General features: G+C 55.5%; 1 protein-coding gene across 1 annotated transcript; it reads left to right on the top strand.

The window, feature by feature from the left end:
* The first annotated feature begins 1,107 nt into the window (after nt 1-1,107).
* On the top strand, nt 1,108-12,048 carry TGME49_211640 (hypothetical protein). The gene is made up of 4 exons (XM_018779544.1): nt 1,108-2,626; nt 3,315-8,110; nt 8,463-8,829; nt 9,129-12,048. Exons 1-4 carry the CDS (start codon nt 1,468-1,470, stop codon nt 11,456-11,458), a joined length of 8,652 nt encoding a protein of 2,883 aa, XP_018637985.1. The 5' UTR covers nt 1,108-1,467; the 3' UTR covers nt 11,459-12,048.
* The last annotated feature ends 158 nt before the right edge of the window (nt 12,049-12,206 follow it).

Genomic DNA, 12,206 nt, shown 5'->3' with positions numbered 1-12,206 from the left:
CGTGAGAGTCCCTGGTGACCGCAACTCCTGTTCAGACTACGTTTCAGCTAGACAACTACCCACTTATCACTGAAGGTAGGACCTCGAGTGCCTCTCGACAACCATGCGCTACTATCGCACGTTGTTCTCCGTCCAGAAGCATACCAAACTGCGGAACGGAATTATCTATTTTCCATCTAGCATTCCCTGTCACTTTCAACTGTCCTTCCGACTGGCGGCTTTTTCTAGTGGCCTATCGGGAGCGTGGACGAAAGTAAGCGTAGCTCCTTTCGGATAACGCTGAGTAGTAGTGGTGTGCCAAAGTGTCTGGATTTCCCATTCTTCTGCTTTCACGCTCCTTCATGTAACACGCAGGCTCCTGCCGCAACTCTGCTGAACTTCAGCACAACGCCAGCCAAGAACATATTCGCATGGCTGTAAACGGTGAACCGCAGCCTGGCTTAAAGGGCAGCTTGCGAGACGGTGTTTTTAGTATAAATCATCGTATCTCTTCTTCTATTGCTATGCTTTTGTTCGCTTCCTTGAGTTAATGCTTCGTACTGAAGCTTTCGAACTCCGGTAACGACAAACCTGTTATCTGAAAAGTGTCACCCGGGGTGCACTTTCGCGCCGCAAGAAGCACATCGACGCGTCCTGTGCAGTCATTGAGTATATTCAGTGTTTCTAGAGATAGTGCACACGCGTGCGTGTTTCAACCTTCATTTCTGCTCCTAAAGCCAAAAGAGACACATTGCCTCCCTTGACTATGGGTGCAGTCTTGATTCTGAGGAAGGTGCCGTCAGCTGACTAGCGCCAGTACAATGCCGTGTGGCATTTCTTGCCTCGAAAGAAACGTGAAAATATATGCACGCGTGCAAGGTACGCTTCTTGTTTCATCGCGGGAAGATTCCTCTCTAACTATTTTTGTGTCACTTCAGAAGGATAAGAAAAAACACACGTCTGTAAACACTTGAACAGATCGCTGGCCAACGACGCCCTGCCTTTTCTGTGGCGGGCGGGGGGAACTCGGAGCATGCTCTCTGTCTCCTGGCTTGTCTGTCTCGGAGAAGTCGGTGCGTTTCCGGTTTGCAGGTTGTGTAGCAACGGTTTGCTGTTATGCAGTATCACTCCTGAAAGGACTGTGCTGTGCCTTGTCGCGTTTCTTCATCTGTGGGTGCGGCCGAGCCCCCCTCTCTCTCTGTCCCCAGCAGCTCCCAGATTTTCCCTTCGCGAACTTCGTGCCGTTGAGCAACGCTACGTGTATCACGCGCGAGTAACTTACCACTGCTTGTCGCTTTTCTTCAACCTCGCCACACCTGAGCTGGCGGTCCACAAAGTTTTTTCGCTCTCCATAGGCAGCAATGATTCTTCGATAACGCAAAACAGCTTTTGGGGGACGGGTGCCTTCCCGAGGAGCACCGACTGTGTCATGCAGTTGCATTTCCCCGTGCCGCGTGCTTGATCCATGTTTCCGCGATCCCCGGAACGATGACGCGTTTTCTTCGCCGTCGAAGCATGGCGTATTGTCTGCGTTTCCTGGCTTGCCTGTCTTTTTTCCTGGCTGCCGGACCCCTCCGCTGTTTCGTCCCGTCTTGCTATCTGCTGTACCAGCTCCTCTGGACAGGGGCAGCGACTGGCGGCTTCCCATGGCAACGTCCTAGTCCCACTCCTCTGGACTTTTTCGGCTCCGAGGACCCTTTCTCTTTGTTTTCCTCGACCTCCCCCGCCCTCCCTTTTCCGTCAGCCAACTCGGTTTCTCCGTCAGAAGCAAACGTCTTGGGCGATGCTGCGGCTTCCGTAGCTCCTGCCAGCTCGCCGATATCTCGCGAAGCTGGAGAACGACGCCAAGGCGCCGGTCCTGAATTCTCTTCGCTTTCCTCTGCACAAAGCGCTCCATCCACATTCGCAGATGTCGCGACTCGGCTGTCTCCTAGTTTTTCCGAGGGAGAAAATGACAGACAGCCTCCCGGACGCGCGGCGCCGTCAAACGCCCGTCTGTCCTCGGGTCTTGCAGCCGCTGTCAGCCAAGAAGCGGGGACGCAGCGTCGCTTGCCGCCTTCAGATTCTGCGAAGAGCATGCCGCCAACATGGAACGACCACAATCAGGGGACTTTACCTGCATCTGTACCTTCTCCGTTGCGCGAACACAATCCATTCTCCTCGCACCTTGAGGGGCAGCACGCATGTGGAGCTCTCTTTGCCCCGCCTCGCGGACGCGGGTCAGATCGTTTGTTTTCTCAGAACGAAGCCGAGAAGGAGAAGGGGAAAGGTGCCTCGTCTGACAACCTGGATATCCTCGTCAGAAACATAAACATGCCTCATCGCTCTGTCGCCGTCGGCAGCATGCAGGTGCACCTGCCCGTCGACCGTCAGCGTGGAAGTCGAACGGATTCGGAGTCTTCAGGTGACGCAGAGACGGAAAATCGCCGCAACAAACAAGCAGCTGAGAAACGGACGGGGGAAGGAAGCGTCTTCGACGCTCTCGCGGGACACAGAGAACCGCAGATTCGACAGGACCCCGCGGAGGCCAGCGAAGAAGAAACTGAACGGGAAGTCGCTGCGTCCGAGCACGCCAGTGTGAAACTCGACATCTCTCACTTCTCCCTCCCCACAAAGGCGGTCCTTTTCTTTCGATGGGGCAAGCCACGTACGTCCAAAAAGCGAGAGGGACCTGAACTAACTCATGAAAGAGGGCACTCGGAGCTTCATTTTTATCTGGACCAGTGCAGAGAACGGGGTGTGAACGGTGTCAAATGCATGTGGACATATGTGAATGTATTTCGAAGTAGAGGCAAACACATCTACACCTATAGACAGCTGTGCATTTGAATTCCTGCGTCTGTTGGCCACCTGTCCAACATGCGCTTCGTGGATGTACCAACAGGGCTTCATCTCTAAACTTGGGGAAATAGCGTATGGATCGTAGATACGCCGATAATGAAGGGATTGTAGATTCAGGCGTTCTGGTGCTTATTCACGTCGGTCGTTACCTGTTGTGCATGACGGCAAATGCAGACGAGAGAGAGATTGTAAAATGCGAAAGTAGCCGATGCATGTATAGTTTGCGTTTTCTGGGAGAGCCAGCTTGTTCGAGAGTGACGCATGTCAACAGGGAAGACGAACGCTTGCGAGGAGCAGCTGTGCTGTACGTGAACGTCGCAGGAGTAGAGTGTTTTCTGGTTTCTCCGTAGACTCCTCGTTCGCGTCTTCTGTGGAGTTTTTCTGTGTCGCGATGCCTTAGAATGAGGAATAAATTGTACACCACGACGAAGACGAGACACGCTGAATTGTTTTGGTGCCCTTCTTTTCGCTTCGCTCTCTGCTCTGCCTTTCAGCAACGTTTGTAAACTACGACTTGCGGTTGGAAGTCGCGTCTCCTGGAACGTATTTTCTTCCCCTCGTTTGGCCTGCTGATGGCATCTCTCCTCTTCGACGTTCGGTTGAGTGCTCGTCTCCTTCCTCTCCTCTCGCCTCCTCGTCTTCTGCTTATTCCCCTTCCGCGTCCTTTCCTGCATCCTCTTCGTCGTTATCTTCTACGCCTTCTTCTCTTTCTACACATCCGTCTGGAGGTGACGCCCTCAGCTCGTCCCTGTCGTCTGTTTCCGACGTCCGTCCCTGCGCTTGTTCACGTCCTGCTTTCCCTCCTCCTTTCGCCTCCGCGTCTTCGGCCGTCTCTGCTGCGTCCCCTTCTCTTTCCGAGGCTGGTTCCATGTCTCTTGTGTCTTCGTTTCTCCCTGTCGGGAAACTCTATTATCTCGTCATATCCTGCACTGTTGCCGAACTCGCGTCGTATCGGCAAAAGTTAACACCTCGCGGCAGAGATGCATTTCTCGCTGGGACGCTCTCCCTGTCTTTCCACGGAGACAAGTTTCTGCGGATTTTCCCGCTGCTCACCCAAGACGAACGAGAGAACATGGATTTCTCTCTCGACCCAGGAAAGAATGGAAATGTCCACTACTTCCATCTTCCCAGCACCGTCTCTTCTCCCGCCACTACAGTCCCTGAAGGAGCCGAGAGAGCGGAAAATGCCCCGGACCTGTCTCCTCTGGGGGGCGCTTTTATCCGGGCGCTTGGAGACTCAGCGAGGAGACACGGAGACGCAGCGGACGGAGCCGAGAGGCTGGACACCGTGGGGAGAGAATTGTCGGAGGCGGAGAAGCATGCGCCAGACTCGGTGGAGAACCTCGAGTGTGATAAGCGACATGCAAAGGTGCCTCAGGCGGGGCGGAAACACGAAACAACCTCAGGCAAAGCTGAAGGGGATTTGTCCTCGAACAGAGACAGCGGAAATCGTGTTGCAAACGCCGTCGAAAAGGCTCGAAAAGGAGATCAGGAACAGGGGAAAAACTTCGAGAAAGAGGTCGACAGTCAATTCACCCGCTTCTTCTTTTTCACGCCGAAAACGCTGTTGCAGGAGGTGGTGGTGGAGGGTGGGGAAGTTGAGGGAAGACTGGATGCCTTTCGGGACGAAGGCTCTCCGCTTCCATTGTCCCCGCCATCTTCTCTCTCTCGTCTTGGCAGAACGCACCCACCTGGTTTTCGTTTGCGATTTCCTCGAAAGCGCGTCTCTCCTCCTTACCAACTGAAGGCAGCGCCGACCTTCTCCTTCGAGTGGCATCAAGTTCTTTCACTTCCACCTCAGGTCGCTGCGCCTTCTTCGTCTGTTTCAAATCCTTTTTCTTTTTCACCTTCTTCGTCTTCTGAGTCTTCCTCGTCTTCAGGTGCTTCCGGCTCGCCGCCTTTTCCAATTGCATGCATTCGCGTGAATTTCTCAGGGGCGCCTGTCTCGACCTTTCAAAGGGAGAATGAGGAGAGAGGCCTTCTTACGTCGCTGGATACTTGCTCCTTCTTCAGTGAAGCCGTGCACAGAGGAGGAGTTCAGAGAGAGGAGAAACAGGGGGACGTTCTTTCTGAGCAAGAGGGGCGAGGAAACAAACAAGAAGCAGAGGCCCAGGGAGACGCGAGGAACGGGGACGCTCTGAGGAGGCTATCGACGCAGGAAATGGAAGCAGAAGAGTTTTCGTCTGTGTCGGCGACTCTCTCGCGTTTCTTTGATCTGCGCGCCGTCGACATCTTGAAGCCGAGACAGCGATCCGCCAAGAGAGAAGGCGGCAGGAGTGCTGGAGAGGAGAAGTCGGCAGAAGGGGGAAGACAAACACGCGAGTGGACGTTCGTCGTTCCTCAAGAAAGACTTCCTGAGGCAATTCAAAAGGCTGCACACACGGTCACACTTTCCTGGCGGATTGCCCCCTTGCTCGTTGTCCACCGTGAGACGCCGTCGCCTGCTCGGAGGGAGGGCGTCGGCCCTCAATTTTGGGACCAGGCGGCCGCAAACAAATCCGAGAGAGAAGAACGCGGGAGACGAAGACAGACCGAGGGCGCGTCTGTAGAGAAGGAGAGAACTCCACCTCAGACAGAAGGTGTGCAGAGGCGCGAACTTTCTGGGGAGTCTAGCGGACGCCGAGGAGGCGACACAGCAGCGGGGAAGCATGGAATACCTCTGCCTGGTGTGTTGTCGACTGAGGGAGTCGAAGAGACAGACAGCGAAGGCATGGAGAACGCGAGAAGAGAGGAGATGAGTAAGGAGAGGGAAACGGAGCGCGCGGTCGGTGGAGCCTCTCGAATGCGAGAGGATAGGCGGAAGGAAGAGCGAGAGACAACAGAGAGAGACACTTTGGATCGCACCTTGTTTCTCCTTTCCCAGAGAATCACTTTCGATCTCCCATCCCGAGGCCCGTGGGCGTTCACGTTCTACCTGAACACGACGATGCCGTTGGAGCGTGTAATTTTCAGCTCTGAAAGCGTCGACTTGGGGGACTTCGGCTCCCCCCAAAACCACGCGGCTCTCACTGTTTCTTCTCCCACTGCTCCGCGTTCTTCTCGTCTTTCGCCAGCTGCTTCAGTGGACGGAGAGCCGTCTCTCGAGACTTTCTCCAAGGTGCCCTTTTTCATCCGCCGTCACTCGTGCAGAGCGCGAATGCTTGCGGCGCAGTGTCGCGACACATGGGAGACAGCGGGCGCGAAGGAAGCGAGGCAACGTCAGAGCTCGACATTTCCTCAACCGAGCTTTTCGCATGGTCGAGGACGAACTGGAGAGCGGGGAGACTCAGGCAGTAGAGCAAATAACGGGGGATTCTTCGCCGAGACGAGCCCGGCTTTAGATGTCTTTTCTCCCACGGTTGTTCGCTTTTCTTCTCTCTTCTCCGGGATGATTTCGCCGATTCTCTCTCTATTTTCAACAAGTTGGAGCGAAGAGACTGAAGTGCCTCAGGCGCCAGTTTCCTCGAAACGACAATCAACGCAATCGACTTCCCTTTCTTATCCTGTTTCTCCACCTTCCTCCCTTTCTTCCCAACACGGGTGCACCTCCTGTCCCTCCGCCCGATCTTCTCTTCTCTTCCTCCCCCTTGTGTCTCCGGCTCTTCCCTCGCCTTCATTCTCTTCTTTTCTTATCCTTTCTTCTGTCTTTTCCAGTCGCTCTTCTCCTCCTTCCTCCCTTCCTCGTTCTTCACCGCATTCGTCTCCTTCGTGGTGTCCCTGTTCTCGTTCATCAGGTGTGTGCGACACCTGGTGTGCGACGCCGCTGTTGTCCTTTTCTCGTCCGCTGCTCCCCATTTTTCAGCCGAATCTTCTGCAGAGTCTCGCGCTGTCTCTCGGGCCGGAGACCGCCGAGAGACCGGCTCTCGCAGAGCTGTTCTTTTCGCCATCAGACGTCTCCGGAGGGGTCGCCCTGCTCCTCAAACTCGATGCGGGAGACATCTGGCGGAGTCCGCAGTTCGTCTGCGAGGAGGCTGACTGGCAGCAGGAAGAAGCGAGGTTGCGAGCAGAACGCGAAGACTCTGAATTGGTGAAAAAGAGAGGCCAGAAGGCTCGCCAGCAGGAGGTAGGCGACGCGGGCAAGCCTGGAACGCAGCGCGTCGGCGACAGCAGGGAGGAGAAAGGAGACACTGCCTTCGAACGGGCAGAGGGGGGGGAATCGCAGCAACAACGCGAGGAACACGAGTTGAGCGGCATGGCTAGCGCGACGGCCTCCGATCGACTGCATTCATCGCCTTCCCAGACATGGACGAAGACCGACTCGCGGGGAGCTCCTGTCGCTTCGCAGGAGGCCCGAGTGCCCTTCGAGCGCGCAGCGCCGACTGCAGGTCCGGTGAAGAGAGATTTGGAGGCGGTCGAGAGGGCGAGGTCTCGTCAACATGCGAGCGGGACAGCGACAGAGGCGCCAGAGACCGACGTCGTGGTCTCCTTCTTCACTGTGGAGTTTCTTTTGCGGCGAGAAGCTGCTCCCTTTCGACGCGCACGACCAGACGAGCTGGAGGCCGCGAAAGAAGAAACGAGAGATCAAGCGTTCAACACCCATTGGGGCAGTGCGACAGACACAGTTGTGGCGCATCGCTGGCGACTTCCGTTCGCGTGTCGCTCTGCTGTCGCGGGCGGAGCGAAGCGGGGGACTGTTGAGCTCGCTGGAGACAATTCGAGCGGGGGTACGCCAGTAGTCATGCCAGTAGTCATGGAGTTGGGGGCAGACGAGGAGACAGACGACGTCAGCAGACGAAGGAGCTTCGCGGTTGACAGGGTGCGAACTGACAAACGCGAGTTCGCAGACGAGGTGCAAGAGAGAAGCAGCCAAAGCCTAGACACGAACAGGTCGCGTGTCTCAGAGGACGCTTCTTCTTCCCGCTTTTCCTCTCTCGCGGCTGTGATGGATTCTTCTCTTTCTGGGGGGTTGTCCGCAAGTGGCGAGGCTTCGTCTTTCTCTCCTAGGTCTCCATCTCGGACTTTTTCCTTGGCAAAAAAAGTCGGAGCCGGAGTCGAGTTTCTCTACGAAGCGACTGTGGCGCCGTCGTGGAACTTCCGCCCTGGCCGCCATCTGGCCTCCTGGCGGCTCTTCAGACGCTCCGTAGTCGTGTCCGCTAACGACAATTTAAAGCGAGAAATAAATCGATTTCTGATGATGACGGAGATCGACCAAGAGGCGAACAGAGACGAGCTGCAGAAGTATGAGGCCAGAAGAGAAGCTGTTTCAGAAACCACCTTTTCGCAACATGAAGCGCAAGACCTGCGGTGGGGAAACAACTCGCCAGGGGTCTTTCTCAAGGCGCAGTTCCTCGCAGACGAGCCGTGCGAGCAGGTGAGAATGGCTTCCTTCGGCTTCTTGGTTGGAACATGTGTTCTGTGTAACTTTTTTTCTTACCCTGAGGCTCAGTGGGGCCTGAAAAAAGGGTATTCGTTGTCTGCGTTCGCGTTTCTCGGCAGTAGGGGAATTGGCAGCAGAGACCCTTGCCGAGGTGCGAGAGTGATTCTGGATACTGAAGGTGGAAGGGAGGTCGTGTCCGGAAGCTTCCATCGAGTCAGGCACACTCTCATTCGCCTCCACTTGTATTTCTCTAGTCAGCTGTGTAGTTTCCTTACTCCGTCTCTGTGTCGGCGTCTTGCACCTCTCCAGTTCGTATTTGCATGTTGCTTTTTTCCTCCTTTTCCAGACCTGTCATCGAGGTCACTGTTGGCCCCTAGGCTTCGTGGACGGCTTCCGCCTCAACTACTGCCGGTGCACTTTGGGGGTTGGCGGCGCTGCATGCGACGAGGAACTTCTCCCGCGCTGGTATGTCGCTTTTCTCACGGTCCTTCTCGTTTTCTCCAACCTAGCGTTTCTCTTCGTTATTCGCTTCTCAATTCGAGAGCTGCTAGACTCGGCGCGTCCATGGGAGACTGAGGCGAACTCAGACCAGGGAGAGGAGACACGTTCGAAGACGACAGCCGGTCAAGGCGAGGAGACACTTTCTAGGGCGAGGTGGAAACGACCCGCCGCGTGGAGACCTGTCGTTCGGCTGACCGTGTTCGGGACGGCAAGTAAGTGCGTTTGCCTCATCGATGCTGAAGGTAGAGGTTGCAGAACGCGTTTGCACAGCGAAGAAGGACGCATGTGACCTTATCTCTGACTGACTCTGTGACTCTTCTTCCGGATATGGCACTGTTTTGGAGCTCCCGAGGTTGCCAAGGGAGGAAGCTTTTGCCTCTGTTTTCTCTGTGTGTGTTGCCAGCGCGGCTGCACCTCACTGCGACAGCAGTTTTTCCTAAGGTGCACTGTGGGCCGGAAAACGCGTTTTGCGTCTGTGGTGTGCCGCCGCCTTTGGTGTGTGTGCGTTCAGTGGTGGCGTCGTCGATGTACCACCTGTGTTTTGACGGCGACAGGTGTTTCGTTCTGTCTCCGATGGACTGGCAGAATCTGGACTTTCTATTTTCGTTTTTCTCCATTCTCCTGGTGCTGGTGGCTCTGAGCCGACTGCCAGTTTCCCTCGAGTTCTTCCTCGTCGGGGTCAGCTTCGCGGTTCTCTCGCGCGCGACGCTCGCCACGCGTCGCCGATCGGCGACCGTCAGCCGCTTGTTTGTCTCCCTGAGTCTCCTTCTTCTTCTGCGGCTATTCGGAGCTTTCCCTCGACGGTGGAAGGAACGTCGGAGACAGCGACGTCTTCTTTCTCCCGCTGCCTGGAGGTGCCGCCGGCTGCTCCTCACGGCGATGGCTCGGGCCATCGAAGCCGAGAGGGCAAGCCGGAAACAGCAGGGCTCGATGGAGACGGGGCGAGGAGCGGTGTGGGGTGGGGTCCCCACAGAGTTCGAGGAGGGCCCTGTGAGGGGCGAGAGGAGATCGGGACTCGTCGAGTCCAGGGAGGCCAGAAACGAGAGACGGAGAGACCTTGAACGGGCGGAGACAGCTTGGACTGCAGACGCCGAGGAAGGGAAAGACGGCATGTCTTCGCCACATGTACGCGAGTCCGTCGCGTTTCTTCAGAAATGTCTCCTTGTTTGTCAGGACTTCTTCGTCGTGCTCGGCACACAGGTCGTCGAGGGAGTCGCAGACCCCTTGAGTCTGCTTCTCGGAATCTCGCTCGCGGCTCTGGGAGTGTCTGCCTTTGTCTTCTTCGAGACAAATGAAAACTACGCGTTCGTCCACTCGCTCTGGCATGTCACCATCGAGCTGTCGCCTTTCTTCTGTCTCCGCGGCCTCGCTCCCAGCCGGGCGGCCCCCGTGCTCGCCGCCCTCCAGACACCCCGGAAGAAGAGGAGACAGGAGGAGACAGGAAGCGAGCAGGGACGAGAAGAGCGAGAACCAGAGTTGGTGCATGAGGCGAGAGCAGAAGGCAGGGAAGGCAAAGGAAATGCGAGTGTGACAGGCAAAGAGGAAAGACGACAGGCATCGCTGCAGATGGCCAGTGAATCGAAGGGATCCGGAGAGACACTTGTGGACGCGGGTGTGGAGCCGCGACAAGGAGGATTCTTTCGGAGACGATTCCCCGGTTTAACGCGAGTCCAAGCAGCCGTTTCAGAGTTTTGTGGAAGTCGCAAACACGAGGATGTTTCTGCAATAAGCTGGAAAACTCTCCTGGCGCGAGCTGTTGCGGAAGCGACAGAGCTGAAGTGGCAATTGGAAACAGGAGACGCAGAGAAGGCCGCTGGGGGCTTCGCAGAGGAGGCAGGGAGGACACCCCACACGCGAAGGGGGGGAGGCGAGATGTCGGAAGGAGGCAAGGGGGCAGGGGACGCAGTACACAAGCGTTGTCTTTCTTCGAGGCTTGCAGAAAGATTCAACAAAGAGAAAGGAGACAGAGAAGACTCGGACAGAGGTCACCTGGCAGGACCGTTGATCGAGGCTTCAGCGAAGGCGAGCTGCAGGAGTCAGCTTGTGGGGACAGACAGGAGGAATCCTTCAGAGCCTTTAGAACTGTCTTCTTCAAGGTGTGGACAAACTGGAGAGGCTCATGGCGGAGACAAGGAAGCTTCTTTCGTTGTCAACACAGTAGACGACGATCCTCACGCCGATCCACCAACGAGCTTGTCCGCAGATCAAGTTAACCAAGTTGCGTTCCTGTTGTGGCGCCAGCTGGCGCTTCACAAGCGATGTGAAAGTGTAGGGAGGAAGGGAAGAGTTATGTTTCAACATCCTAACGGTTTTCAGCGAACTGTAGCTTCTTACGAAAGGGCAAACTCACATGTTTCATCGAGTCACTCTGGGAACGTCGTCGGCCTTCGCTGCGCAGCTTCGGAATCGACGACAGTGTCTGCCTCGCCGTCGTCTTCTGCTTCTCCCTCTTCCCCCGCTGCCTACTCGCCTCCTTGTTCCTCACGTTCCCCTCGTCATTCTTCACTGCCGTCTTCATCTTCTTCTCCACCCTCTTCTTCACTTTCAGCTTCATCTTCTTCTTCGCCTCCTTCTCCTTCATCTTCTTCTTATGCTTCATCTTCACTGTCGTCGTCTTCATCGTCTGCACCTGCAACTTCTTCAGCTCACCCTTCAGGTTCCCCATTGCTTCCTGTGCCTGTCTGTCGGAGTTCCGGCGCCTCTCTCGGTGGCGAGTGTCTGTGGTGTGCTGTGGCGGGGCGTCTGAGTGCGTTGGATGTGGCGGCGATTCAGGGAGTAATGGTTTGCTTGAGAGCGAAGAAGATGGTCAGCAAGTTGAGTGGAAACGTCGGTTGCTCTTAGGTCATGCTGCTCTGGGCCGGAAAACGGGTGGGTTGTGGCCCGCGAGACCCGCTGCTTTTTTTCGTCTTGACTGCACGCAGGGGCGAGCTTTCGCGGTACAAGGTTGGTGTTGTTGTTTCAGGGCATTCTTCCAGGTATCTTCTCCTTTTTTTCACTTTTTTCCAGCCATTTGCGACTACCAATTGTTTGACGCACCTGCTCACATCAATGGCGTTCAGTTCATGCGTCCGGATTTGCACGAGACGCGACGTCTTACTCCACTCTTTTGAAGCTCGAAGCAAGAGAATCCTTCCGAAGATCTGTCTCAGAGACAGATACGGTTCCCTGACAATTCATTGAAGACGGTTCTGCAGCCGCGGTTGGCATTCGGTTTTCTTTGCGCACTCGAGTGCACGGGAGGGTTTTGACATTTCTCGTTCAGGATGCAGAAACTGTTCAGGACGCTGCTGCTGCAGTTCCTCACTCTTGCGTCGTTGGTGTTTTGAGGTTTAGTTCTGGAAAACGGGCATTGAATCTGACCCGCAGTTCAGCCACGTGCTGCTGAAGTCAGACAATTAGTGTTGAGTTTGATTTTTTTTGTATCAGGGGCGTTTCGGAAGTGATGTCTTTCAGTCGCCTATATAAATCTAGTAACGCTGGTCAAGGTCCTTGAATCTAGGTGGCTCACCGAATTCCTACGATCAGACCGAAGGAGGTCACTTGTCTTCTGTGCAGACACGGATTCCATTTTGTGAAACGTAGAACTGCA

Source organism: Toxoplasma gondii, chromosome IV (assembly GCF_000006565.2).
Source record: "Toxoplasma gondii ME49 chromosome IV, whole genome shotgun sequence".
Classification (NCBI taxonomy): domain Eukaryota; phylum Apicomplexa; class Conoidasida; order Eucoccidiorida; family Sarcocystidae; genus Toxoplasma; species Toxoplasma gondii.
The sequence above is the reverse complement of the archived record's forward strand: the minus strand, read 5'-3'. Positions and strand labels throughout refer to the sequence as shown.

Coding starts and splice junctions, on each gene's coding strand:
- TGME49_211640 (XM_018779544.1), top strand. CDS start 1,468: ATGACGCGTTTTCTTCGCCGTCGAAGCATGGCGTATTGTCTGCGTTTC. Junction 2,627..3,314: donor CTTTCGATGGGGCAAGCCAC/GTACGTCCAAAA, acceptor TCTGCCTTTCAG/CAACGTTTGTAAACTACGAC. Junction 8,111..8,462: donor CAGACGAGCCGTGCGAGCAG/GTGAGAATGGCT, acceptor CTCCTTTTCCAG/ACCTGTCATCGAGGTCACTG.